A 27796-nucleotide genomic window follows, 5' to 3' on the forward strand; every position below is an offset into this window, starting at 1 on the left:
ATCAGATAAACTCTCGGGCGTGCTCCGGACAGCGTGTGCACCAAGCGGACCCTCGTGCGCGCGCCATAAACAACTCGCACCTGCACAGGATTAAGGCGCAATCAGCGCGCTGATATAAAAACTGTGAAAACACATTTACTTTGCGAAATATTGAGTTGCATTGCTGACATGTTACCGAAGCTTATGTCCTTGTTTGGGTTCCTGATCCCTGATTTCCTGTTTCTTGTCTTTGATTCTGCCGAGTCTACGATAGCCTGTTTGTGCCTCACTCGACCTGTCGCCTGTTTCACCGTTTCACAATTTTGCCTGCCGTTCTGGATTGTTTACCATCTTCACTTGGATTAATAAACACACCTTCTGCACTTCCATCTGTCTCCCAACCATCTCTGACGGAATACTTCACACTCCCTGATAAAGAGAAGCACATTCACCTGTTCATACGGCATGTTCAGGAACAAACTAATGTTAATGGCGCTAAAATGCCTGGAGAGAACACCCCTAGGATTGTCTGCTTTGCTTATACAGACTTCTCGTGCAGTGGGAAAAAATGCACTGCGATGTGTTCCATATGTAGAAGAACTATTGAGGAGATGACGGGGACAACCTTGAACTTCAATCGTCATTTGGCAAGACTCCACCCAGAGAAGGAAGTGACACGCTATGTTTATTGCTCTGTTGATAATGGGCGGGGCTTGCTGAGCGATGAACAAGCTTTTTATCTGTAGCCGATTAACTAAAATGGGGCAGTGGAGCAGTAACGTTAGTCCAACACAGTAGCAGAGACGCTTTCACATAAAGGCAGCAACAGCCACCGTTACATGGTGTGATTGGTTGGAATCTTGTTCTCGGACTCGACTCAGATCAATAGTGGACTTGACTTAGACTTGACTCAGATCAGTAGTGGACTCGACTCAGATCAATAGTGGACTCGGCTCAGATCAATAGTGGACTTGACTTGGATCAATAGTGGACTCGACTCAGACTTGACTCAGATCAATAGTGGACTCGACTCAGACTTGACTCAGATCAATAGTGGACTTGACTCAGACTTGACTCAGATCAATAGTGGACTCGACTCAGACTTGACTCAGATCAATAGTGGACTTGACTCAAACTTGACTCAGATCAACAGTGGACTCGACTCAGACTTGACTCAGATCAATAGTGGACTTGACTCAGACTTGACTCAGATCAATAGTGGACTCGACTCAGACTTGACTCAGATCAATAGTGGACTTGACTCAAACTTGACTCAGATCAACAGTGGACTCGACTCAGACTTGACTCGGATCAATAGTGGACTCGGCTCAGATCAATAGTGGACTTGACTTGGATCAATAGTGGACTCGACTCGGATCAATAGTGGACTTGACTTGGATCAATAGTGGACTCGACTCAGATCAATAGTGGACTTGACTCGGCTCAGATCAATAGTGGACTTGACTCGGATCAATAGTGGACTCGACTCGAATCAATAGTGGACTTGACTCGGATCAAAAGTGGACTCGATTCCGACTTGATTCAGATCAATAGTGGACTCGACTCAGACTTGACTCAGATCAATAGTGGACTCGGCTCAGATCAATAGTGGACTCAACTCTGACTTGACTCAGATCAATAGTGGACTCGACTCAGACTTGACTCAGATCAATAGTGGACTTGACTCAAACTTGACTCAGATCAACAGTGGACTCGACTCAGACTTGACTCGGATCAATAGTGGACTCGGCTCAGATCAATAGTGGACTTGACTTGGATCAATAGTGGACTCGACTCGGATCAATAGTGGACTTGACTTGGATCAATAGTGGACTCGACTCAGATCAATAGTGGACTTGACTCGGCTCAGATCAATAGTGGACTTGACTCGGATCAATAGTGGACTCGACTCGAATCAATAGTGGACTTGACTCGGATCAAAAGTGGACTCGATTCCGACTTGATTCAGATCAATAGTGGACTCGACTCAGACTTGACTCAGATCAATAGTGGACTTGACTCAGACTTGACTCGGCTCAGATCAATAGTGGACTCGGCTCAGACTTGACTCGGATCAATAGTGGACTCGGCTCAGATCAATAGTGGACTCAACTCTGACTTGACTCAGATCAATAGTGGACTTGACTCAGACTTGACTCGGCTCAGATCAATAGTGGACTCGGCTCAGATCAATAGTGGACTTGACTCGGCTCAGATCAATAGTGGACTCGGCTCAGATCAATCGTGGACTCGACTCAAATCAATAGTGGACTTGACTCGGATCAAAAGTGGACTCGACTCCGACTTGATTCAGATCAATAGTGGACTCGACTTAGACTTGACTCAGATCAGTAGTGGACTTGATTCAGATCAGTAGTGGACTTGACTCAGATCAATAGTGGACTCGACTTAGATTTGACTCGGATCAATAGTGGACTTGACTCCGACTTGACTCGGATCAATAGTGGACTCAGCTCAGATCAATAGTGGACTTGACTGGGATCAATAGTGGACTCGACTCAGATCAATAGTGGACTCGACTCAGATCAGGAGTGGACTCGACTCGGATCAATAGTGGGCTCGACTCAGACTTGATTCAGATCAATAGTGGACTTGATTCAGATCAGTAGTGGACTTGACTCAGATCAATAGTGGACTCGACTTAGACTTGACTCGGATCAATAGTGGACTCAACTCAGATCGATAGTGGACTCGACTCAGACTTGACTCGGATCAATAGTGGACTCGGCTCAGATCAAAAGTGGACTCGACTCTGACTTGACTCAGATCAATAGTGGACTTGACTCAGACTTGACTCGGATCAATAGTGTACTCGGCTCAGATCAATAGTGGACTTGACTTGGATCAATAGTGGACTCGACTCAGATCAATAGTGGACTTGACTCGGCTCAGATCAATAGTGGACTTGACTCGGATCAATAGTGGACTCGACTCGAATCAATAGTGGACTTGACTCGGATCAAAAGTGGACTCGATTCCGACTTGATTCAGATCAATAGTGGACTCGACTCAGACTTGACTCAGATCAATAGTGGACTTGATTCAGATCAGTAGTGGACTTGACTCAGATCAATAGTGGACTCGACTTAGACTTGACTCGGATCAATAGTGGACTCAACTCAGATCGATAGTGGACTCGACTTGGATCAATAGTGGACTCGACTCGGATCAATAGTGGACTTGACTTGGATCAATAGTGGAGTCAACTCAGACTTGACTCAGATCAATAGGGGACTCAACTCAGACTTGACTCGGATCAATAGTGGCCTCGGCTCAGATCAATAGTGGACTTGACTTGGATCAATAGTGGACTCGACTCGGATCAATAGTGGACTTGACTCGGATCAAAAGTGGACTCGACTCCGACTTGACTCAGATCAATGGTGGACTTGACTCGGATCAATAGTGGACTCGGCTCAGATCAATAGTGGACTTGACTTGGATCAATAGTGGACTCGACTCAGATCAATAGTGGACTCGACTCAGATCAATAGTGGACTTGACTCGGCTCAGATCAATAGTGGACTCGGCTCAGATCAATAGTGGACTTGACTCGGATCAATAGTGGACTCGACTCAAATCAATAGTGGACTTGATTCGGATCAAAAGTGGACTCGACTCCGACTTGATTCAGATCAATAGTGGACTCGACTCAGACTTGACTCAGATCAGTAGTGGACTTGATTCAGATCAGTAGTGGACTTGACTCAGATCAATAGTGGACTCGACTTAGATTTGACTCGGATCAATAGTGGACTTGACTCCGACTTGACTCGGATCAATAGTGGACTCAGCTCAGATCAATAGTGGACTTGACTGGGATCAATAGTGGACTCGACTCAGATCAATAGTGGACTCGACTCAGATCAGGAGTGGACTCGACTCGGATCAATAGTGGGCTCGACTCAGACTTGATTCAGATCAATAGTGGACTTGATTCAGATCAGTAGTGGACTTGACTCAGATCAATAGTGGACTCGACTTAGACTTGACTCGGATCAATAGTGGACTTGATTCCGACTTGACTCAGATCAGTAGTGGACTCGGCTCAGATCAGTAGTGGACTCGACTCGGATCAATAGTGGACTCGACTCGGATCAATAGTGGGCTCGACTCAGACTTGATTCAGATCAGGAGTGGACTCGACTCAGATCAATAGTGGGCTCGACTCAGACATGATTCAGATCAGGAGTGGACTCGGCTCGGATCAATAGTGGGCTCGACTCAGACTTGATTCAGATCAATATTGGACTTGACTCGGATCAATAGTGGACTTGACTCAGATCAATAGTGGGCTTGATTCAGATCAATAGTGGACTTGACTCGGATCAATAGTGGGCTCGACTTAGACTTGATTCAGATCAATAGTGGACTCGACTCGGATCAATAGTGGATTCGACTTGGACTCGACTCGAAATTTTCTTTTATGAGTTGGACTTGACTCAGACTTGAACACTAGGGACTCGAGCCTGGACTCGGACTTGAGGTTTAGTGACTCGACTACAGCACTGATGTGTGACCACAGTTGTGGTCATGCATCTCGCTCTGCCAGTTTACTCCTGTCTGTCTCCTCGCACACCTGCTGCTCACCTGGATGAGCCTCTTCCTTCTCCTTCACAGTGACTACAGCTGTGGTGAGTGTCTTTACCTTCTTGCCTCGCTGTTTTCGCCAGTGTGTTTCTGTGATGTGTGTTAAACTTGCGTTGATCGTAGTTGTAGCCGAGTTGTGTTGGGAGTTTGGTTGGCTGACATGCGGCGTTAGCGTGGTGGTGTTATGTATGTGACAGGTGTTTGCTGGTGTTTGGATTAAAGCCTTCTCAGCCCACCTTTTCATGCTCTGGTGTTGTGCTGTGCATGTGTACTTTTTTACCATCTGGCAGTGCAGCCTTTATACACCTCAGCTGATCTCAAACTACTCCGTCGTCACGCCCCTCTGGACTCGGCGTCTTATAACCTATGCCACTCACTTGGAATTACTCGTCGCCCACGTTACATACACCTATCCAAAAGAGGACCGTTGCTTATCTACAGATGTGATGCTCAAATTCCAAATCTGTGTACTTGCGCTCGTCGACCCCTGAAAAAAAGCCAGCAGAGGACGAAATCATGACCATCTTCGTCGTATTCCTATACTGACTGCTCCTTCTTCTCCAATTCGTCATTACTTTAACATCTCCCACTTGAATGCACAATCCATTGCCAGTAAAACCTCATTAGTCAATGACCTCATCCTCCAGAAGAAAATGGACATGTTTTGTCTCTCAGAAACCTGGCAACATCCTGGTGAATGCATGCATTTAAACTTGCTGACTCCCCCTGGTTACGCCTATTTATCTAAACCCAGATCAGTAGGGAGACAGGCTGGGCTGGCTGTTGTGTATCGCTCGGATCTGACTGTTAAAGAACTAACACTATTCAGTGTGACAGCTTTTGAATACATTGCTTTAAAGATTGTTTCAACCCCTCCGCTAACGCTGCTGTTAGTTTATCGGCCCCCTAAACCATCTGCCAATTTAGAATGAACTCCTTACAGTTATCTCCCCTCTTTGTCCTGCTGTAATTATGCTCGGTGACTTTAACATCCATGTTGACACCAAATGTTCTTACGCCTCGGAGTTCACGTCTGTTTTGGATTGTTTTAACCTGACGCAGCATGTTGACTTCCCCACCCACAGTCAAGGTCACACTCTTGAGCTGCTTCGTTCCACTGGTCTAAATGACGTCTCTGTTTCTGGTATCTGATCATAAACTCACTGTATGCAGCTTCCATACTAAGAAAGAAAGAAAGAAAGAAAGAAAGAAAGAAAGAAAGAAAGAAAGAAAGAAAGAACAACTTTATTCATCACACACTTGTGAAATTCCTCTCTGCATTTAACCCATCTGAAGCAGTGAACATACACACACACATACCCAGAGCAGTGGGCAGCCATGCTAACAGCGCCCGGGGAGCAATTGGGAGTTAGGGGCCTCGCTCAAGGGCACCTCAGCCCAAGGCCTTCCCATATTAACCTAACCTGCATGTCTTTTTACTACCATTCCTCCTCCCACCTTTAAGAAAACGTCTGTCACCTACCGGAATATTAGGTCTATTAACCACAACCTCTTCACTGCTTCTGTACAAGCGTCATCCTTGTTTGATCTACATGATGAGCTCTCGTCCCCTGACAATCTGGTTGCCATTTATAATGACACTCTTTCTAGCTTGTTGGATGACTTGGCCCCTGTAAAGAATAGGCTTGTCCCTGTCACCTGCACCTGTCCCTGGTTCACCCCTGAGCTCAGAGTAATGAAGGCCACTGGCCGATGTCTTGAGCGCTTGCATAAGAAAACCGGTCTTACTGTCCACTCGTCACTCTTCACTGAGCATGTTCATAAGTATAGGGATGCCTTAAATGCTGCCCGTTCTAACTACTGCTCATTAATCATGAGTGGTTCTAAGTCCAGGCCAAAAACACTCTTTAGGACTGTTGATAAACTTCTCAAACCTCCTGTGGCAGCCTGCCCCAAGACAGCTGAACAGTGTCAGGCTTTCTGAAATTTCTCTGAAGACAAAATAAACCAAATTTACCAGTGCTTTCGACCTACTGCTCTATTTCTCTCCCCCTATTCTCCTCCTCTGGGCCCTAAACTCACCCATTTCATAACTGTTGACTCCCTTTCTGTCTCTAATATCATCGCTAAGTCTAACTCCTCCTCCTCATGTCAGCTTGACCCCGCCCCAACTCCTGTACTCAAAGCGTGTTCCACGATCATCTGTGAACCGACTGCATTGTTGGTTAATTCATGTCTCAGCTCTGGTGTTGTTCCTGCTGCCCTCAAAATGGCTGCAGTGACTCTCATTTTAAGAAGCCTGATTTAGATCCAACCTCTCTGTCTAATTATCGCCCGATCTCCAACCTCCCCTTTTAAGCAAGCATACTGGAAAGAGTGCTTGCTTCACAACTTCATTCCTTTCTCATTGAAAACTATCTGTATGAGCCCCATCAGTCTGGTTTCCGCACACATCACAGTACAGAGACTGCTCTCCAGCGAGTGGTAAATGACCTCCTCCTGTCTGCCGATAGTGGTTCACTTCACATTCTCATTCTCCTTGACTTATCTGCTGCATTTGACACCATCACTCATGACACACTCATCTCCCGTCTGTCAGATGTTGGTATCACAGACATAGCCCTCCAATGCTTTGGGTCCTACCTCACCAACAGACGACAGTTTGTCACACTGGATCTACATAAGTCCTCCATGTCCCCTATTACTCATGGTGTCCCCCAGGGGTCTGTTCTTGGGCCACTCCTTTTCCTTATATACATCCTGCCCCTTGGCCAAATTATTCGTAACCACAGTCTTAACTTCCATTGCTACGCTGATGACATCCAATTATATCTCACTACATCCTCCCCCCAGTTCCCTCAATGACTGTCTATCAGACCTAAAGTTGTGGATGCAGAATAATTTTCTAAAACTTAACACAGATAAAACAGAAATCATGCTTATCGGCTCCAAATCTTCATTGTCCAAATCCTGCAGTTTCAGTCTTAACATCGACGGCGCACTTGTTAAATCTTCACCTGTTAGAAACCTTGGAATACTGCTCGACCCCTCACTCAACTTTAATTCCCACATTAAATCCCTCACCAAGACTGCTTTCTTCCACCTCCGGAACATTGCCTGCCTTCGCCCCTTTCTTTCCACTAGTGATGTTCAAACGTTGGTCCACTCCTTCATTATGTCCCGCCTAGATTATTGTAACTCCCTTCTCATTGGCCTCCCTACTAAATCCCTTCAAAGACTACAATACATTCAGAACTCTGCAGTGAGACGCCTCACCCAGACCAAACCATCTGCCCATATCACCCCCATTCTTTCTCCGCTTCACTGGCTACCTGTTCTGTCCAGAATTAAATATAAAATTATACTACTCACCTTCAAAGCTCTCCATAACCTCTCCATAACCTTGTTTCTCCTTACATCTATGGTCTTCTGACCCCTTATACTCCATCCTGCTCTCTCAGATCCTCTAGCTATAATCTCCTTGCTGTTCCTCGCACTTGACTCTCTATCCTGGGTGGCAGGTCCTTCAGTGCCACGGCCCCCAAGCTCTGGAATTCCCTTCCTCAACCCCTCCGTGACTGCTCTTCTCTTCCTTTCTTCAAATCTCATCTCAAAACCTTTCTGCTTCATGAACATTTCTCCACCAGTGCAGAAACTCACCACTCTTTAGCAACTCTTTTTTTATTGTGTGTGTGTGTGAGTTTGTGTGTGTGTGTGAGTTTGTGTGTGTGTGTGTCACCGAGTCAATATACAAATCACAGAGCTCGTAAAAAAATCAATCAGTGAATGTATGGATGACTGAGTCATCATATAAATCAGAGTTAATGACTGAATCACCCAGTGGATCAATGAGTCAACATGTAAGTCACTGAATCACTGAATGAGTCAATAGGAGAGTCTCGGAGCATGTGAATCAATCAGTCAGTGAGTCAGTTTGCAACTCTGCGGGTCAGTGAGTGAGTCAGTTACAGAAACACTGAGGTAGGAAATGACTTAATCAACATATGGATCAAAGTTTAAATCACCAAGTCAGAAAGTGAGTCAGTAAGAGAATCCTTGTGTGCTTCACTAAATCAGGAAGTGACTCATTGAGGTCAGTGATTCATTGAATGAGTGAGCAAGTGAGTTACTTGTGTATGTAGATAAGTGAGTCGGTGTGCAAGTAACTGAGGCAGTGAGTGTAGGTGAATCAGTATGTGAGTCACTCAGCAAGCAGGTCACTGATTCAGTAAATGAGTCATTGAGTGAGCGAATCAGCAACTCAGTCCCTGTGTCCGAAATCGCTCACTCATTCACTACTCCCCATCTAGGGAATTACTGTATAGTGAGCTCATTGGTGCAATGTAAAAACTCTTTCAGACACTGGTATTTACGTCATTACTGTCGCACAATTAAAGCGTGCCAGATCAGTCGGCTCGTGGGTTTCAAAATAATAAATACATGCGTGTGTTTTTGTGATAAATCCATATTATACTGAGCGCATTTCACACATTAATCAATACACAGTACCTGCAGCTTTCAGTTCTTTTAAATCAAGGCCGAATTCTTTCTTCTTCGCTGCTGCCTTTTATTAAATCACATTTGAGACTTTTAATTTGATTTCTTTCAGTGCGACCGCAATGCATGATGGGATATATTGCTTTGGTTAGTGACCATTATTGTACACTAATTTTCGTGATGCGTTGTGGGATACTTTGAGTGCACTATATAGGGTGTAAATAATCCTCACTAAGGTTTCGGACAGCACTACAAAATGGCGTCCTCACTGTATAGTGCTCTATGTAGTGAGTAGGGAGCGATTTCAGACACAGGGACTGAGTGAGGGAATTAATCCATCCTTTGCATTCCATCTATTCTTACCTTTTTTCTTACTTTCATTCTAACCCCCCCATCCCCCCCGTATCCCCACATCCCCTGGTCCTCTCTAGGCTCAGTCTCATGTGCCCCCGGTGCGTTCCGCTGTCCTGAGTCGTATGTGTGTGTGTCAAGACGGTGGGTGTGTGATGGAGAGAGAGACTGTCCGGATGGTAGTGACGAACTCGCAACAGCAGGCTGTGGTAGCACACACACACACACACACACACACACACACACACACACACACACAGTAAATCAGTGAATGTGTAAATCATAGGAATGTGTATGAGCTTGCTGGTGCAATATTTCTGAAGTGTCAGTACAATAATGACAATTGTTAATAAAACAATAACACTGCTATATAAATCACAGATTCTCCCTGTCTGTCTCTCTCCCCGTCTGTCTCTCTCCCCGTCTGTGTCTCTCCCTGTCTGTCTTTCAGCTCTGAATCTGACATGCTCTGATGAGGCATTTCGGTGCAGTAATGGAGACTGCATCCCGCAGCGTTTTGTGTGTGACCGTGATGATGATTGCGGTGACGGATCTGATGAGTCGCTCCAGTGCAGTCAGTGTCCTTAATTCACCTCTTATTTCTCTCTCCCTCTCTCTCTCTCTCTCTCCCTCCCTCTCTCTCTCCCTCTCTCTCTGTGTGCTGATGAGAATCTCTGGAGACCGACCTGTGATCCTGCATGCATTTTAATTTCTCCTTGCTGTGTGTATTCAGTGATAACTGCAGGAAAAGATCAATGTCTTGCAACAGGAAGTAGTTTGTGAAAGTGATGTCCTGGATAAGGGCAGTGGGGTATTTAATACACGGGGGAAGTTCCTGGTATTCAGAGTCGAGTTACTCCGTTACTCTGAATATGCCACTGAATGAATAAACATGTAAATAACATTTTCTTCTTTATTCCTTTCAGAATATCATGCCTGTGGGAAGGTGGAGTTTCAGTGCTCAGATGGGCGGTGCTTACCCAGTGTCCAATGGGAGTGTGATGGTTTCCCAGACTGTCTCGACCAATCAGACGAAGCGCCACTGAACCCAAAGTGTTCAGCTGCAGGCAAGACCTGAACGCCAGCGCGCGTGTTTGACTGACAGCATGACACACTGCAGCCAGTTTATTTCTGCTTTCATTTTAAACAACAGGTCAAATTAAATGTCACTGAAATGTATAAATCCCTTCTTTGAGTAATATTACAGGTGGAAAGCGTCATGTTTGTCAAACAGAAAAAAATCTTTGACTGTCTGTATGAAACATCAGGAAGCAAAAGATAGTTTTATAAGTGAAAAAACTTAAAGGGCATATTCTGGACCAATTTCGTGTTTTTTTTATATGAAAGTCTGTCCCTTTACACACTCATCCAGAAGGGTAATTTTGCACAAGGCCATCTGTCTACAACAGAAAAAAATAAAATAATAAAACGCGTCTGGAAAAATCCCAAGGGAGTCTGGAGCCAGATTCGTGACGTCACCTGCGGAAGCGCCAGCAGGCTGCGCGAGCTTTGCACGGTTTCAGTGCACAGCCTGTGTAGACCAAGCGCTCCCATTTCTCTCTCACTGTCCGGTCTTTTGGGAAACGATGAGTACTAATCCCATCATGATTGGTGTTGCTCCACCCTCCTACGATACATCTGTTAACCATTTTAATAATTACGCGATAATGTTGAAGGAATTTGCAGAAAACCACCAGATTGTTTTCTCATAAACAAACCAGCGCTGACGTAGGATTCAGAGGGAGGCGTCCCGCACGCGACGTCACGAAAATCAATGTTTCCCGGGAAATCCAAATGGCAAGTTTTTTCAGAGGCGGACCAATTCGCCTCAAATGGCTTGATTTCAACTGAATTTTTCTGGTATTGCGTAAGGTAAAAAAATTGCACAAAATGTTACAGATATTTGACCAAAGTTTAATATAAAATAGGAGAATTACATTTAATAGCTGTATTTGTGAGAGTTTGTTTGTTTTTTCTTGTAACGTTATCTTTAGAAATTTTATGTTTGTTAGTCACAGCATTATAATCTGTGAATAAATGCACGTTTTTCTGTCTTGCTGTGTTTTAGAAAGTTTGTGCAACGGCTCGTTTTTTATGTGCGCTAACGGCCGCTGTGTCCCGCTGCTGAGCGTGTGCAATCTCCACAACGACTGCGGTGACCAATCAGATGAGAGGAACTGCAACATTAATGAGTGTTTAAACCGGCGAGTCAGTCAGTGCACACAGGACTGTCACGACCTACCTGTGGGTTACAAGGTGTGTGTGTGTGTGTGTGTGTGTGTGTGTAATAAGAAACCTTAATCCTTCAATGAATCCCTGTGTGTAATGACTCACCCAGTTCACATTTCAATTCAGTTCATGATATTGGGTTCATGATTTGATTTTCCCATTATATTTCTGAAAAAATATTAAATGAAGAAAATTTTATAACCAAAAAATGCAACCTTTAGGTTTCTATTCTTTATCAACTTAAATATTCTTTTGTTTCATTTTCTGAATAACCACCAAAAATTATTTACCCACATTTGTAAAGGTTGGAGTGAAATATAACAGACTATTAACTCAAATATTCCTTTTATTAAAAATGAAAAAGTTAATAACTAATATTCTTTTCTTAATAATATTTTATGAACATTTGTCTTTCCTCCATTTGCTTCTCTTTTCTTTATCTTTCAGCAGTCTGTAAAAAGAGAGAGAGAGCAACGGTTTCTTGTTCAATCGATTTGTACACAATCACACAGCAGCTCTTTCACACTATACATCTGTTTCTGTGTGTTTTTGGGGCATTAGAGCTGCGTTACTTCCACTTACAGTGAAGTCACGTGTATTCCCACTATTGTATTCCAGCTATTGTATGTTATTGCGCCCTCTGCTGTCTAAACAACACAATTACAGCGAGGAAAAACTACGAGATTACGCAGCCTGATAATAATCACTGTTCATTTTCTATTTCATCGATTCGAATCGTCATAAATTTCTATCATGATTGAAAGTTGCATGATATACCGTTACATGCCTAAATTAATTTTTAAACTAGAAAAGCACTCGGAGAGCGCAGACCTCCGCCAAGAATCCTTTAAAAAATCCGGGATCCAGAAGGTGATTTAATTTAATGGATTGTTACTTGTGCCCAGTCACACCTCTGGAAAACATTTCAGAGCGATCTGTTCATTACTTTTTCCATAATGTTGCTAACAGACAAACCAACAACAAACAAACCAACGCTACCGAAAACATAATCTCCTTGGCGGAGGTAATAACCCTTTTTGAAACAGTGTTGTAAGTACCAATAAACTAAATGTTAAACTCCTGACAGGTTGGATGTGTAAAGAATAGTGAGCAATAAGTTTCAGTTTGTTCTGCACACTGACCCAGTTAGTACACACGCTGTTATAAAACGGTCTACAAAGGATTTTAGTTTCCAAAAAGTGTTTCACTTTGTTGTGGAGATGTACAGTACGATTCAGAAGCTCGGACACACCTCCTAATTCAGTGGGGGTTTTTGTTTCTTTTTTTTAATGAATTAATAATGATGGATGTCGTTTCTCTTTACTTAGTTGTTCAGTTCTTGATATATTAGGTTTTTTTGGGCTTTTTTCACCTTTATTGGATAGGACAGTGTAGAGACAGGAAATGAGCTGGAGAGAGAGACGGGGAGGGATCGGGAAATGACCTCGGGTCGGAATCGAACCCGGGTCCCCGGATTAATGGTACGGCGCCTTAGTCGACTGAGCCACGGCACCTCCCAGTTCTTGATATAATATGGATTACTGCAGTTGTGGAACAGGGCTGCTTATTTATTGAATATATTTACTGTTTGATCTCAAACGCATTAAGGCGGCGAGAAACTCGTCCACTAATGACCTTTTGACGAGACACAGCTGTTAATTGAAAAGCGTTCCAGGTGACTCCCTCATGAGCTGGATAAGATCATGACAATAGTGTACAAAGTGTTATCAAGGGAAACACTGGATACACTGAAGAACCTAAAATATCAAGCATATTCTTTAACGATTTTTGTTTACCTCATAATTCCATCCATGTTCCTTCATAGTTTTGATGTCTTCAGTTTTGTTCTCCAGTGTCGGAAAATCAAAATACAGAAAAGCCTATGAATGAGTAGAGTAGGGGTGCACAAACTTTTGACTGGTGCTTTATATAGAACCTTTAAAGGTAAGTACAAACTCCAGATTACTGCTCACGGTTTTCTTCTTAATATCTAGAACCCATCTGTAGTAATCCCCGATGTGGGTGGAGCACAGAAGCACGGCAGGCGAGAGTTTGTGTTTACACACACGCACTTTATTCGGCTTTTCAGCTTTCTTTCTTTCTTTCTTTCTTTCTTTCTTTCTTTCTTTCTTTCTTTCACTCATTCATTCATTCACTCACGCACGCACGCATGCACGCACACGTGTTGCGGTCGGGGAGCGAATTCCTCTTCTCTCCTCTCCCCCTCCCTTCATACTCCATCCCTGCAACAAACACACACACACAAATTGACATCAGGTGTAATGACCTAGCCACTTACCTTCCCTGGCCCCGCCCTCCATTCACAGACTGCTGCTTGGCCACGCCTCCGCTGCCACACCATCTAAAAAATCTTCCTTCCCTCTGATAGAAAAAATCTTTGTTGTGAGGCTCGACACAGAACTTTCCATGGAGTTCCTCAGATAGACAACCAAAGAATACACACGGGTTCTAATATATATATATATATATATATATATATATATATATACACACAGTGGTGCTTGAAAGTTTGTGAACCCTTTAGAATTTTCTATCTTTCTGCATAAATATGACCGAAAGCATCATCAGATTTTCACACAAGTCCTAAAAGTAGATAAAGAGAACCCAGTTAAACAAATGAGACAAAAATATTATACTTGGTCATTTATTTATTGAGGGAAATGATCCAATATTACATATCTGTGAGTGGCAAAAGTATGTGAACCTCTAGGATTAGCAGTTAATTTGAAGGTGAAATTAGAGTCAGGTGTTTTCACTTGTGTGAAAATCTGATGATGTTTTGGGTCATATTTATGCAGAAATATCGAAGATTCGAAAGGGTCCACAAACTTTCAAGCACCACTGTACATTATTATGAAGTGTGCTGGAGGTGAGAGGGTTAAAGAGTGTTAAAGACTGTCGGAGGTGAGGGGGTGAAAGAGTAAAGGAGTTCCACAGCTGCCTGTGAGCCTGAAGGATTCACACCACACACGGCATTGATGGCAGTGAGCAGAAACGTGTCACGTGTTCCAGCAGGTCTGTGAAATGAAGGGAAACACTGCTTTATTTATAAAGGTGATGGAGGTGATATTAGAGAGGACTTTTGTGTTTACAGAACAGATCCGTAAGTCAGTAGGTTAGCTGGTATTCTGTGGCGTCAGATTTACAGCTGTGTGCCGTCTGTCATGAGCGTGATAAAACATGCTAACAGGCAAATTACAGTATTTTGCATGCACAGATATTAGTCCTGCCACTCACACGATATAAATCCTTGCTCACAAATTTCACAGCTGAGAGTGCAGCTATCGTTTGAATTAGCATGCTAAGCTAGATGCAATCAAACAAAGATGTACGCTGATGTTAGAGAGCAAAGTTTCAACAGTGACATTTATTAGCTAGCCGATATAAGCAGTGTATTTGCACATGTCGACCCCGGTGTGCGAGATTCTGGAGGCAGACTCAGGAGACGGGCAGAATTTTAGCGGAGTTCTGGGCTCACATTTATTTAGTCCGTGCTTTTCAGTGCACTCTCACAAATCTCAGCAAAACCAAAACAACTCAACAGACTCACAGCTTTCACTCTGTCAAGTTCACGCTCTGCAGCGCGCGTGTGTGTGTGTCTGTGTGTGTTCATGTTTGCATGTCTGGCAGGCTTCACCAGCTCGCTCCCCCGTGGTAGTATTAGTTCAAGTTGTTATTGTCCACACGCTCATGCTGGTGGGGTTTGTTCAGTAAGAGTATATTGAGTATTTTGTTTTTCATTGTTTGTTGTTTTACTGATATATACTTTTTTTTGTTAGAGCCATTAAAGGTATTTACATATGTGAGAATAGTTAAGCATGTAGGCCTAATTAAAATAATTCTGTTGTTGACTGACTTCAGGATGGTTTTTTCATGTACATTTAGACCTGCTGGAGTATTTTCGTACTATTCACAATATTTTAATGCAGGGGTTTTCAAAGTGTGGGAGAGTCAGCCCCCCCCTCAGAGAGCAAATAAACAATAGCGCCCCCTTACAATTTTTGTTGTTGCTATACTTAATGTTCCATTCGTATTTTTAAAAAATGGTTGTTGTACACATTTTTTTTTCACATTTTAAACATCTGTGCTTTTTAAAACATCTTGTTTTACACATTTTAAACATCTCATAGCATCGTTAGCTAGCACCTCTTGGCAGACAACACACTGTGGCAGTGGAGCATCTTCAGATCCAGTCCATGAAAATTCAAACTTTAAATAATCATGGTCATACTTCCTTCTTTTTTCAGTCCCCCCAGGATTCCGCGGGCCTTTTTTGTGATTGTTGCGGGTTAAAATGTCTGATGTTGCGGGGGGGTTCCAAAAAATTGCAATGAAAGTTGTGGTGTTTTTTAGGTTTTTGTTGCAATTACATTGCGGGAGGAAGTGAAAGTTGCGAGAAATTGTTGCGATTTTCTCTTTTTGTGATTAAAATTGAGTGATATGTTAAATATTAAGTTATTACTGAAAAACTATTGATTAAAAAAACAAAGACACTGAGAAATGGTCCTATAAACAACTTTACCAATATAAAAGATTACCAGGACTACAAAAATGCAGAAAAATAGGCTTTACTTATCCAAATGCACCTGTTGGTTCAAAAGTTAAAGTGCAGAGAACCTCACAGCACAACATGAAGTTACCTTCAAATATAATATAAATGCCACAGCTTTCATGTAAGAAAAAAAAAAACTATTAATACTAGTACTGTGTGCAGGCAGTCTCTCCTGAAGACTAAATTAAACAATAATTATAAACTAATAAAATAAATGGCTCAGGCTTCATAGAAGAAAAAAAAACAATTTGAACAGAATCTCACAGTATGATGCTGAAGCTGCCGCAACAATGGAAAATAAAATACCATTTTGGCAAAAATGTTGGCATCCATTAATTTCTTGTATTAAGTAAAAAATAATGTAAAGTGCGCAAAGTCCTTCACTGTAAACATAACACACTTTCAGTAACAGAATTTAAGCCTATATAAACACTGACTCGCACATGCAGTGTTGCCAGATACTGCTGACGTTTTCCAGTCCAAATATGTTCAAAACCCGCCAAAATGCACTTGAAACCGCCCAATCTGGCAACACTGCACGCATGCTGCTTCTCTTGAACGTATACACGGAAGTAAGGCGGAAGGTAGTTTGTCGACGTCACCTCAAGACGACGCCAACGATTGGTCAAATTTGCAGGAAAGTTGCAGTGATTGGATATAATTATAACACCGCCCTGAATTCGCGGGGATTGGTTGAATTTGCGTTGAAGTTGCAAATCGCAACATCCTGGAGGCTCTGTTTTTTTGCTTGGCCCAGACTCTGTCTCCTCACTCACTGTAGCTTTAGGTACTAAAAATCGATCCATTTTGTCTCTGGTAAAGGCTAGCTGAAGTTCACTAAATGTCTGCAATAGTAACTTATTCTGTTTTATTTTTCCTCACATTGCGCCCCCCCGAAGAACTCTGGCACCCCCGGGGGGGGCGGGGCACCCCACACTTTGAAAAGCCCTGTTTTAATGCATTTCTATTTGAATGAGAGGAGAGGAGGGTGGAAGGGGGTCGGAGGAGAGGAGAGGAGGGTGGAAGGGGGTCGGAGGAGAGGAGGGTGGAAGGGGATCGGAGGAGAGGAGGGTGGAAGGGGATCGGAGGAGAGGAGAGGAGGGTGGAAGGGGGTCGGAGGAGAGGAGAGGAGGGTGGAAGGGGATCGGAGGAGAAGAGGGTGGAAGGGGGTCAGAGGAGAGGAGGGTGGAAGGGGGTCGGAGGAGAAGAGAGGAGGGTGGAAGGGGGTCGGAGGAGAGGAGGGTGGAAGGGGATCGGAGGAGAGGAGGGTGGAAGGGGGTCGGAGGAGAGGAGAGGAGGGTGGAAGGGGATCGGAGGAGAGGAGGGTGGAAGGGGGTCGGAGGAGAGGAGAGGAGAGGAGGGTGGAAGGGGGTCGGAGGAGAGGAGAGGAGGGTGGAAGGGGATCGGAGGAGAAGAGGGTGGAAGGGGGTCAGAGGAGAGGAGGGTGGAAGGGGGTCGGAGGAGAAGAGAGGAGGGTGGAAGGGGGTCGGAGGAGAGGAGGGTGGAAGGGGGTCGGAGGAGAGGAGGGTGGAACGGGGTCGGAGGAGAGGAGGGTGGAAGGGGGTCGGAGGAGAGGAGAGGAGGGTGGAAGGGGGTCGGAGGAGAGGAGAGGAGGGTGGAAGGGGGTCGGAGGAGAGGAGGGTGGAAGGGGGTCGGAGGAGAGGAGGGTGGAAGGGGGTCGGAGGAGAGGAGGGTGGAAGGGGGTCGGAGGAGAGGAGGGTGGAAGGGGGTCGGAGGAGAGGAGAGGAGAGTGGAAGGGGGTCGGAGGAGAGGAGAGGAGGGTGGAAGGGGGTCGGAGGAGAGGAGAGGAGGGTGGAAGGGGGTCGGAGGAGAGGAGAGGAGGGTGGAAGGGGGTCGGAGGAGAGGAGAGGAGGGTGGAAGGGGGTCGGAGGAGAGGAGAGGAGGGTGGAAGGGGGTCGGAGGAGAGGAGAGGAGGGTGGAAGGGGGTCAGAGGAGAGGAGAGGAGAGTGGAAGGGGGTCGGAGGAGAGGAGAGGAGGGTGGAAGGGGGTCGGAGGAGAGGAGAGGAGGGTGGAAGGGGGTCGGAGGAGAGGAGAGGAGGGTGGAAGGGGGTCGGAGGAGAGGAGGGTGGAAGGGGGTTGGAGGAGAGGAGGGTGGAAGGGGGTCGGAGGAGAGGAGAGGAGGGTGGAAGGGGGTCGGAGGAGAGGAGAGGAGGGTGGAAGGGGGTCGGAGGAGAGGAGAGGAGAGGAGGGTGGAAGGGGGTCGGAGGAGAGGAGAGGAGGGTGGAAGGGGGTCGGAGGAGAGGAGAGGAGGGTGGAAGGGGGTCGGAGGAGAGGAGAGGAGGGTGGAAGGGGGTCGGAGGAGAGGAGAGGAGGGTGGAAGGGGGTCGGAGGAGAGGAGAGGAGGGTGGAAGGGGGTCAGTGAATGTGGGAGTTTGTAGTGGGTGAGTAATGGTTTCTCTGCGCTGTAGTTGAGGACAGCTGTCGGTTTTTCTGTAAATGTGGTTCAGACGAATGTGTTCTGTGGATCAGTCGTAGTCTTGACACCATCATTGACAATAAAGCAGAGAGAGAAGCTGCGCTGTCATGAAATAGCACACCATCTGACAACTACACACACACACACACACACACACACACACACACAGAGGGAGAAGCCTTGGCAGGTAGGACAGGTTTGGCACGTGTAACAGTAAAGTGCTGCTGCGATGTGACATTTCTGGCAGGAACACAAACCACTTCTCTCCGTCAGCTCCACATCATCATTTACATTCCAACTCAGACAAATTCACACTGAAACTGAGAGGAATTTTAAGAAACTTGAACCTTTTTACAGTCAAGAACAACGATGAGACATTTTGTCCTGATTTAATCCAACTTTACCTTTTTAGGTCTGGAGCTGCACATCTGCTTCATTTCCTTTCTCTTTCTCTCCTTTTTTCTGGTTTAATTTGGTGTTAACTCTCTCCTGTTTACACACTGCGCTGTCATTCTGTCACCTCCTGCTGCTTTCTCGGCATTCAATTTGCAGTCTGATGCATAATACATACACACACACACACACACACACACACACACACACACACACACACACATGCGCACACACACAGTATTACAGCACTGGTGTGCTTTCACTTTGCACCCTCATTAATTCGGATATGAAACAGCTGTGAAATGGAGAATATGGCAAATCAACCCTGTGAGTCTTCACACTTTTCTATAATTCACACCACTGTGATGCATAAATAACTAAAAACTGAAAAAAGGGATTTAAAGGTGATTTCACACCTATTACTCCATTTGCTGAGTCCAAGTCAAAGTGACATTGATTCTTTTGGTTCATTTGCTGTTTGGTTTTTGTTTTGTTTTCTTACTAAACAAAATTTTAAAAAGCAAAACCTTCTGTGAGGAGCATTTATGGCTGAAAATGTCTTCAGAAGCTCTTTTATTTCTCATCTCATTATCTGTAGCCGCTTTATCCTGTTCTACAGGGTCGCAGGCGAGCTGGAGCCTATCCCAGCTGACTACGGGTGAAAGGCGGGGTTCACCCTGGACAAGTCGCCAGGTGGTCAGAAATATAGTGACAGAAAAAGATGAATGTAGATATCACAAAAATCATTTTTAAAGCATCACCTCCAAAGTTTATTTTCTCCAGATCCCTTGAGCACACAGTGTTTCTGTAGCACTGCAGCTTGGGTCAGTTCATCAGCTCATCAACATTAAAAAGCTAAAAAAAAAAAATGCTGCAAACCAAAACACGTACTGTACTGTACTGTAGCATGTTTGAGTCACTTCCTGCAGTGAGTCGATTCAGAGTCAAATCAGATCCTCACTTGTCAGCAGACTGAGAGCAGTTTGCTCAGACGCTCCGAGTGTGATCCCGGTGTTCCTACCTGCCTAAAGAACCGCACTGGGGGGAGAACAAACACACCCGAGTTCAGATACAGTACACAGTGTTTACATGAGGGAACTTTTAGACACCTGTAATGGTAAAGAAGGGGTGTGGTTAGGGGTGGAGCTAAAGAGGAGTGAAAGGAGGAACGTTCCTATAACAGGCTTGATGGCACTTAGGTGTGTGTGTGTGTGTGTGTGTGTGTGTGTGTGTGTGTGTGTTTGCATTGCAGTGTGTGTGCTGGCCTGGGTTCCGTCTGAAGACAGATGGGCGGACGTGTGTGGACGTTAACGAGTGTGTGGAAACATTCCCGTGCAGCCAGCAGTGCATGAACACGTACGGGTCGTACAAGTGCGTGTGCGCCGACGGATACAAACCTCTGGAGACAGACGCACACAGCTGCAGGGCTGTCTCAGGTACTCACACACACAGTTTTGTAGAAAATGAAGCATCCCCAATGTCCTTCAAATGCAGTGGATTAGCTGAGACGTGTTTGACGTCTGTTTTCTTATTTAGTTTTAAACTACAGCTGTGATGCTAATGTTGCTAATAAGTGACTGAAGCTTATAGCCACCAGTTTAGCACGGTGTAAACAATCGGAAATGGTTAGTCTCAGATACTCCATTTGCAGTTGATTAAATGGAATAAATCTGGATTAAAACTAAACTGTACCCTTTCAAATGACTTCTAATGCACAAGCTCTGCCTTTAGACTTTAGGCCACGCCCCTACCTGAGTCTGATGTTGGTGTGCTGAATCAGAAATTGGTAGTGTTTTTTTTTTAATTTTTTTACCGCAGCTGTTTTTATCTCTTTCCCAAGGGAGCGGACATTGTGGTGGGTGGAGTTACACAAGCAGCACGTTTAGTGCACATGTTCAACTGGAAGCCATACACGTCCTGTATTGTTAGCGTGATTAGCGTTGTAGCTGTAGACATTTGATTTTTCACTGACCTTTCACCTCTTCACTTGTGGTTTACGTGCAGCAGAAGAGCCCTTTCTGATTCTGGCCGATCATCATGAGATTAGACGGATCAGTCTGGATGGCTCGAACTACACGCTGCTAAAACAGGTGATGACACAAACACCACGGTTCCGTTACTGCGTTTTACTCAAACATGTGTTCTAACGTTTCACATCTGTTCCCAGCAAACACAAAACGTTTATAAAACGTTTCATTTGGGTTGCATTAAGGTTAGGTTTTATTAAACGTTTATGAAATGTTTATGAAACGTTGGTGAAAATTTAATAAAGTCATATTTGCTGACCCGTGGCACATTTTTTATCATCTCTTGGTATTTTTAGATATTAAGATGTCATAATGATTGTATTACAATTATCAAAATAATCAGTAAATGAGTAACGTTTTATTGACGTTTTATAAATGTTCTCTTTAAAACGTTTCATTCACAACGTTTATGAAACGTTTATAAAACGTTATACATATTCGGAGACTTCTGGCTAAAACAGATAATATTAAAATTTCTACAATTAATTGTGTGATTATAAACACTACATGATGATGTTTTTAAAAAGTATCAAAAAACATGGGAATAATTTTATGGAAAATAAGTGGTTGTATAAACGTTTAATAAACGTTGAAAAAAAACCTTCGATCTAGCTAAATATTTCTTAGATGTATATCTAGATAGATAGATAAATCATTAAATGTGTGGCTCTAGTCTCGTAATTATCAAGTATGGTTTGAATAATTTGGATAGACGACCATTCGTCGTTTTATATTTGCTAAAATACACGCCCTTTTGGCCCTGGCATTTTGTTCGCCCTGCGCCTGCGCGACCTACGTCTTTGCGCAGGCGCAGGGACCGGAAGTAGCGCCATTTTGAGCGTGTTGCTGTTGGGACAAAATCGAGAAGGCCGGGTCCACTTAGAAGTTATCTTAGAAAATCTCCTTCATCGAAGGCTCGCAGTCTACTTTTCAAGAGTATCTTTATCATTTTTGCTGTTCATGAGGGCTTTATATGTAAATGTGAATATTGTCTATGTAAAAAAAACTCTGCTCTCAAATCGGTTTTGTTGAACTTGCAAAGAGGAATGAAATAAACTTAAGTGCAATAACAAAAATGTGTTGTTATATTATAAGTTTAACAGGTATTAACATGTTTCTAATAACGTTTCTAAAACATTAAAGAAACGTTTTACTATTGTTTTTAAATGGTTTTAAGAAACGTTTATACAATGTTTTAAAAAACGTTTCCAGAATGTTGTATGATGGTTTCCAGAATGTTTTTCAAAAATTTATATAACGTTTTTTCAAACGTTTATAAAACGAAAAAATTGTCCACAAATTTTTGTTTTATAAACGTTATTTTGTAGGAGCTGTGTGCGTGTGTGTGTGTGTGTGTGTGTGTGTGTGTGTGTGTGTGTGTGTGTGTGATGGATTAATGAGTGGATTATTTTAGTTCATGACTTATGATAGAGGAGGAATGAAGTGTGACATCACTGATAATGAACTTCTGATTGGTTATGGGATCATTAGAGACATTTTATCTTTGATTTATAACTGATGAATAAAACTCTGTGTGTGTGTGTGTGTGTGTCTGTGTGTGTGTGCGTTTCACTGTCTTTCTCTCTGTCTCCTGTTTTCTGGCTCAATCATCTCTTTCTCTGTCCATTTTTTTTTTTTTTGTTCTGTCTGAAAATCTTTCTTTCTTGCTTGCTTTTTTCATTTTCCCCCATCTCTCTCTCTCTCTCTCTCTCTCTCTGCAGGGTCTCAGTAACGTTCTCTCATTAGACTTTGACTACAGAAAGGATTTGATGTTCTGGATAGACAGCAGTCGGCCAAGTGGACGCAGGATCAACAGGATGCGTATAAATGGGAGCGATCTCAAGGTATGGTGTGTGTGTGTGTGTGTGTGTGTGTGTGTGTGTTAGGGGGCTAAGTCTGTCCCAGAACTCCCCAGAGGAGAAGAACCACTGCTGCACTCACAGCTCCCACTGAAGTGGAATAAATGATCTCTGACGTGGCCTCCACTTCATTATACCTGCAGTGTCGTACTTTTATCACTTCATTCTATTCTGTGTAATGAAAAGTGACATTTGACGTGCAGTTTTCAGTTTAATGCTGACCAAAGACACACAAGGTTCAGGAAAAGAGTTGCAGATGTGTTACATCAGATAGAATAAAGTTTACAAATTGTCTGTGGGATGTGAAACAGTTTTGTAATGAACACACACTGTTCTCAGCAGAAAGGCAGAACATCTCTGGCTCCATGTGGGGAAACTCAGACTGATTCTGACAGTAACGACGTTAACGACTGTGTTCACTGACACAGAGTTTGAACGAAGTCTGCATGTCTTATGGACAACTGTTTTATTCATCATTAACTTCATACTTTTCTTATTTATCCAGAGAGATGCCTTCACTCTTCACCCTTCACTCTTCACCCTTCACTCTTTACTCTTCACTCTTTACTCTTCACCCTTCACTCTTTACCCTTCACTCTTCACCCTTCACTCTTTACTCTTCACTCTTTAATCATCACCCTTCACTCTTTACGCTTCACTCTTTACTCTTTGCTCTTCACCCTTCACTCTTTACTCTTCACCCTTCACTCTTTACTCTTCACTCTTTACTCTTCACTCTTTACTCTTCACTCTTTACTCATCACCCTTCACTCTTTACCCTTCACTCTTTACCCTTCACTCTTTACTCATCACCCTTCACTCTTTACCCTTCACTCTTTACTCATCACTCTTTACCCTTCACTCTTTACCCTTCACTCTTTACTCTTCACTCTTCACTCTTTACTCATCACTCTTCACCCTTTACCCTTTACTCTTTACTCTTCACTCTTTACCCTTCACTCTTTACTCATCACTCTTTACTCGTCACTCTTCACTCTTTACCCTTCACTCTTTACCCTTCACTCTTCACTCTTTACCCTTCACTCTTTACTCGTCACCCTTCACGCTTTACTGTTCACTCTTTACTCGTCACTCTTTACCCTTCACTCTTTACTCTTCACTCTTTACCCTTCACTCTTTACTCGTCACCCTTCATGCTTTACTGTTCACTCTTTACTTGTCACTCTTTCCCCTTCACTCCTTACTCGTCACTCTTTACCCTTCACTCTTTACTCATCACCCTTCACTCTTTACTCATCACCCTTCACTCTTTACCCTTCACTCTTCACTCTTTACCCTTTACTCTTTACTCATCACCCTTCACTCTTTACTTGTCACTCTTTACTCTTCACTCTTTACTCATCACCCTTCACTCTTTACTCATCACCCTTCACTCTTTACCCTTCACTCTTCACTCTTTACCCTTTACTCTTTACTCATCACCCTTCACTCTTTACTCGTCACTCTTCACTCTTTACTCTTCACTCTTTACTCATCACCCTTTACTCATCACCCTTCACTCGTCACCCTTCACCCTTTACTCGTCACTCTTTACCCTTCACTCTTTACCCTTCGCTCTTCACTCTTTACCCTTCACTCTTCACTTTTTACCCTTCACCCTTCACTCTTTACCCTTCACTCTTTACTCATCACCCTTCACTCTTTACTCATCACTCTTTACCCTTCACTCTTCACTCTTTACCCTTCACTCTTTACCCTTCACTCTTTACTCTTTACTCGTCACCTTTCAGTCTTCACTCTTTACTCTTTACCCTTCACTCTTTACTCTTCACTCTTTAACCTTCACTCTTTACCCTTCACTCTTTACTCTTCACCCTTCACTCTTTACCCTTCACTCTTTACCCTTCACTCTTTACTCATCACCCTTCACTCTTTACCCTTCACTCTTTACCCTTCACTCTTTACTCTTTACCCTTCACTCTTTACTCTTCACTCTTTACTATTTACTCTTCACCCTTCACTCTTTACTCTTCACTCTTTAATCATCACCCTTCACTCTTTACGCTTCACTCTTTACTCTTTGCTCTTCACCCTTCACTCTTTACTCTTCACCCTTCACTCTTTACTCTTCACTCTTTACTCATCACCCTTCACTCTTTACCCTTCACTCTTTACTCATCACCCTTCACTCTTTACCCTTCACTCTTTACTCATCACCCTTCACTCTTTACTCATCACCCTTCACTCTTTACCCTTCACTCTTTACTCATCACCCTTCACTCTTTACTCATCACCCTTCACTCTTTACCCTTTACTCTTTACTCATCACCCTTCACTCTTTACTCATCACTCTTCAGTCTTTACTCTTCACTCTTTACTCATCACCCTTTACTCATCACCCTTCACTCGTCACCCTTCACCCTTTACTCATCACTCTTTACCCTTCACTCTTTACCCTTCGCTCTTCACTCTTTACCCTTCACTCTTCACTTTTTACCCTTCACTCTTTACCCTTCACTCTTTACCCTTCACTCTTTACTCTTCACTCTTTACTCATCACCCTTCACTCTTTACTCTTTACCCTTCACTCTTTACCCTTCACTTTTTACCCTTCACTCTTTACCCTTCACTCTTTACCCTTCACTCTTTACCCTTCACTCTTTACCCTTCACTCGTCACCTTTCAGTCTTCACTCTTTACTCTTTACCCGTCACTCTTTACTCTTTACCCTTCACTCTTTACTCTTCACCCTTCACTCTTTACCCTTCACTCTTTACCCTTCACTCTTCACTCGTTACTCATCACCCTTTACTCTTTGCTCTTCACCCTTCACTCTTCACTCTTTACTCATCACCCTTCACTCTTTACTCTTTACTCATCACCCTTCACTCTTTACCCTTCACTCTTTACTCTTCACCCTTCACTCTTCACCCTTCACTCTTTACTCTTCACTCTTTACTCATCACCCTTCACTCTTTACTCATCACCCTTCACTCATCACCCTTCACTCTTTACCCTTCACGCTTTACTCTTTACTCTTCACTCGTTACTCATCACCCTTTACTCTTTGCTCTTCACCCTTCACTCTTTACTCTTCACTCGTTACTCATCACCCTTTACGCTTGGCTCTTCACCCTTCACTCTTTACTCTTCACTCTTTACTCTTCACTCGTTACTCATCACCCTTTACTCTTTGCTCTTCACCCTTCACTCTTTACTCTTCACTCGTTACTCATCACCCTTTACTCTTTGCTCTTCACCCTTCACTCTTTACTCTTCACCCTTCACTCTTTACTCTTCACTCTTTACTCATCACCCTTCACTCTTTACTCTTTACTCATCACCCTTCACTCTTTACCCTTCACTCTTTACTCTTCACCCTTCACTCTTTACTCTTTACTAATCACCCTTCACTCTTTACTCTTTACTCATCACCCTTCACTCTTTACCCTTCACCCTTCACTCTTTACTCTTCACCCTTCACTCTTTACTCATCACCCTTCACTCTTTACTCTTTACTCATCACCCTTCACTCTTTACTCTTCACTCTTTACTCATCACCCTTCACTCTTTACTCTTTACTCATCACCCTTCACTCTTTACCCTTCACTCTTTACTCTTCACCCTTCACTCTTTACTCTTTACTAATCACCCTTCACTCTTTACTCTTTACTCATCACCCTTCACTCTTTACCCTTCACCCTTCACTCTTTACTCTTCACCCTTCACTCTTTACTCTTCACCCTTCACTCTTTACTCTTCACTCTTTACTCATCACCGTTCACTCTTTACTCATCACCCTTCACTCATCACCCTTCACTCATCACCCTTCACTCATCACCCTTCACTCTTTACCCTTCACGCTTTACTCTTCACCCTTCACTCTTTACTCTTCACCCTTCACTCTTTACCCTTCACTCTTTACTCTTCACCCTTCACTTTTTACTCTTAATCCTTCACTCTTTACTCATCACCCTTCACTCTTTACTCGTCACCTTTCAGTCTTTACTCTTCACTCTTTACCCTTCACTCTTTACTCATCACCCTTCACTCTTTACCCTTTACTCTTCACTCTTTACCCTTCACTCTTTACTCTTCACTCTTTACCCTTTACTCTTTACCCTTCACTCGTCACCCTTCACCCTTTACTCATCACTCTTTACCCTTCACTCTTTACCCTTCGCTCTTCACTCTTTACCCTTCACTCTTTACTCATCACCCTTCACTCTTTACTCGTCACTCTTCACCCTTTACCCTTCAGTCTTTACCCTTCACTCTTTACCCTTCACTCTTTACTCATCACTCTTTACTCTTCACTCTTTACTCTTCACCCTTCACTCTTTACTCTTAATCCTTCACTCTTTACTCATCACCCTTCACTCTTTACCCTTCACGCTTTACTCTTCACCCTTCTCTCTTTACTCTTCACCCTTCACTCTTTACCCTTCACTCTTCACTCTTTACCCTTCACTCTTTACTCATCACCCTTCACTCTTTACCCTTCACTCTTTACTATTCACTCTTTACTCTTCACCCTTCACTCTTTACTCTTAATCCTTCACTCTTTACTCATCACCCTTCACTCTTTACTCGTCACCCTTCACTCTTTACCCTTCACTCTTTACTCTTCACTCTTTACTCTTCACCCTTCACTCTTTACTCTTAATCCTTCACTCTTTACTCATCACCCTTCACTCTTTACTCGTCACCATTCACTCTTTACTCGTCACCTTTCAGTCTTTACTCTTCACTCTTTACCCTTCACTCTTTACTCATCACCCTTCACTCTTTACCCTTCACTCTTCACTCTTTACCCTTCACTCTTTACTCATCACCCTTCACTCTTTACTCGTCACTCTTCACCCTTTACCCTTCACTCTTTACCCTTCACTCTTCACTCTTTACCCTTCACTCTTTA

General features: G+C 43.5%; 1 protein-coding gene across 1 annotated transcript in view; it reads left to right on the top strand.

Moving 5' to 3' along the window:
• lrp1ba (low density lipoprotein receptor-related protein 1Ba) overlaps positions 1-27796 on the top strand; it is a 453831-nt gene that overhangs the window by 309372 nt on the left and 116663 nt on the right. Inside the window, exons 64-70 of the mRNA XM_060911172.1 lie at positions 9480-9608; positions 9851-9973; positions 10326-10466; positions 11468-11655; positions 20284-20467; positions 21036-21121; positions 22780-22902. Coding sequence (XP_060767155.1) covers positions 9480-9608; positions 9851-9973; positions 10326-10466; positions 11468-11655; positions 20284-20467; positions 21036-21121; positions 22780-22902 — 974 coding nt within the window. The remainder of the gene's footprint in view (positions 1-9479; positions 9609-9850; positions 9974-10325; positions 10467-11467; positions 11656-20283; positions 20468-21035; positions 21122-22779; positions 22903-27796) is intronic.

This window comes from Neoarius graeffei, chromosome 27 (genome assembly GCF_027579695.1).
Source record: "Neoarius graeffei isolate fNeoGra1 chromosome 27, fNeoGra1.pri, whole genome shotgun sequence".
In the NCBI taxonomy this organism is placed as follows: Eukaryota; Metazoa; Chordata; class Actinopteri; order Siluriformes; family Ariidae; genus Neoarius; species Neoarius graeffei.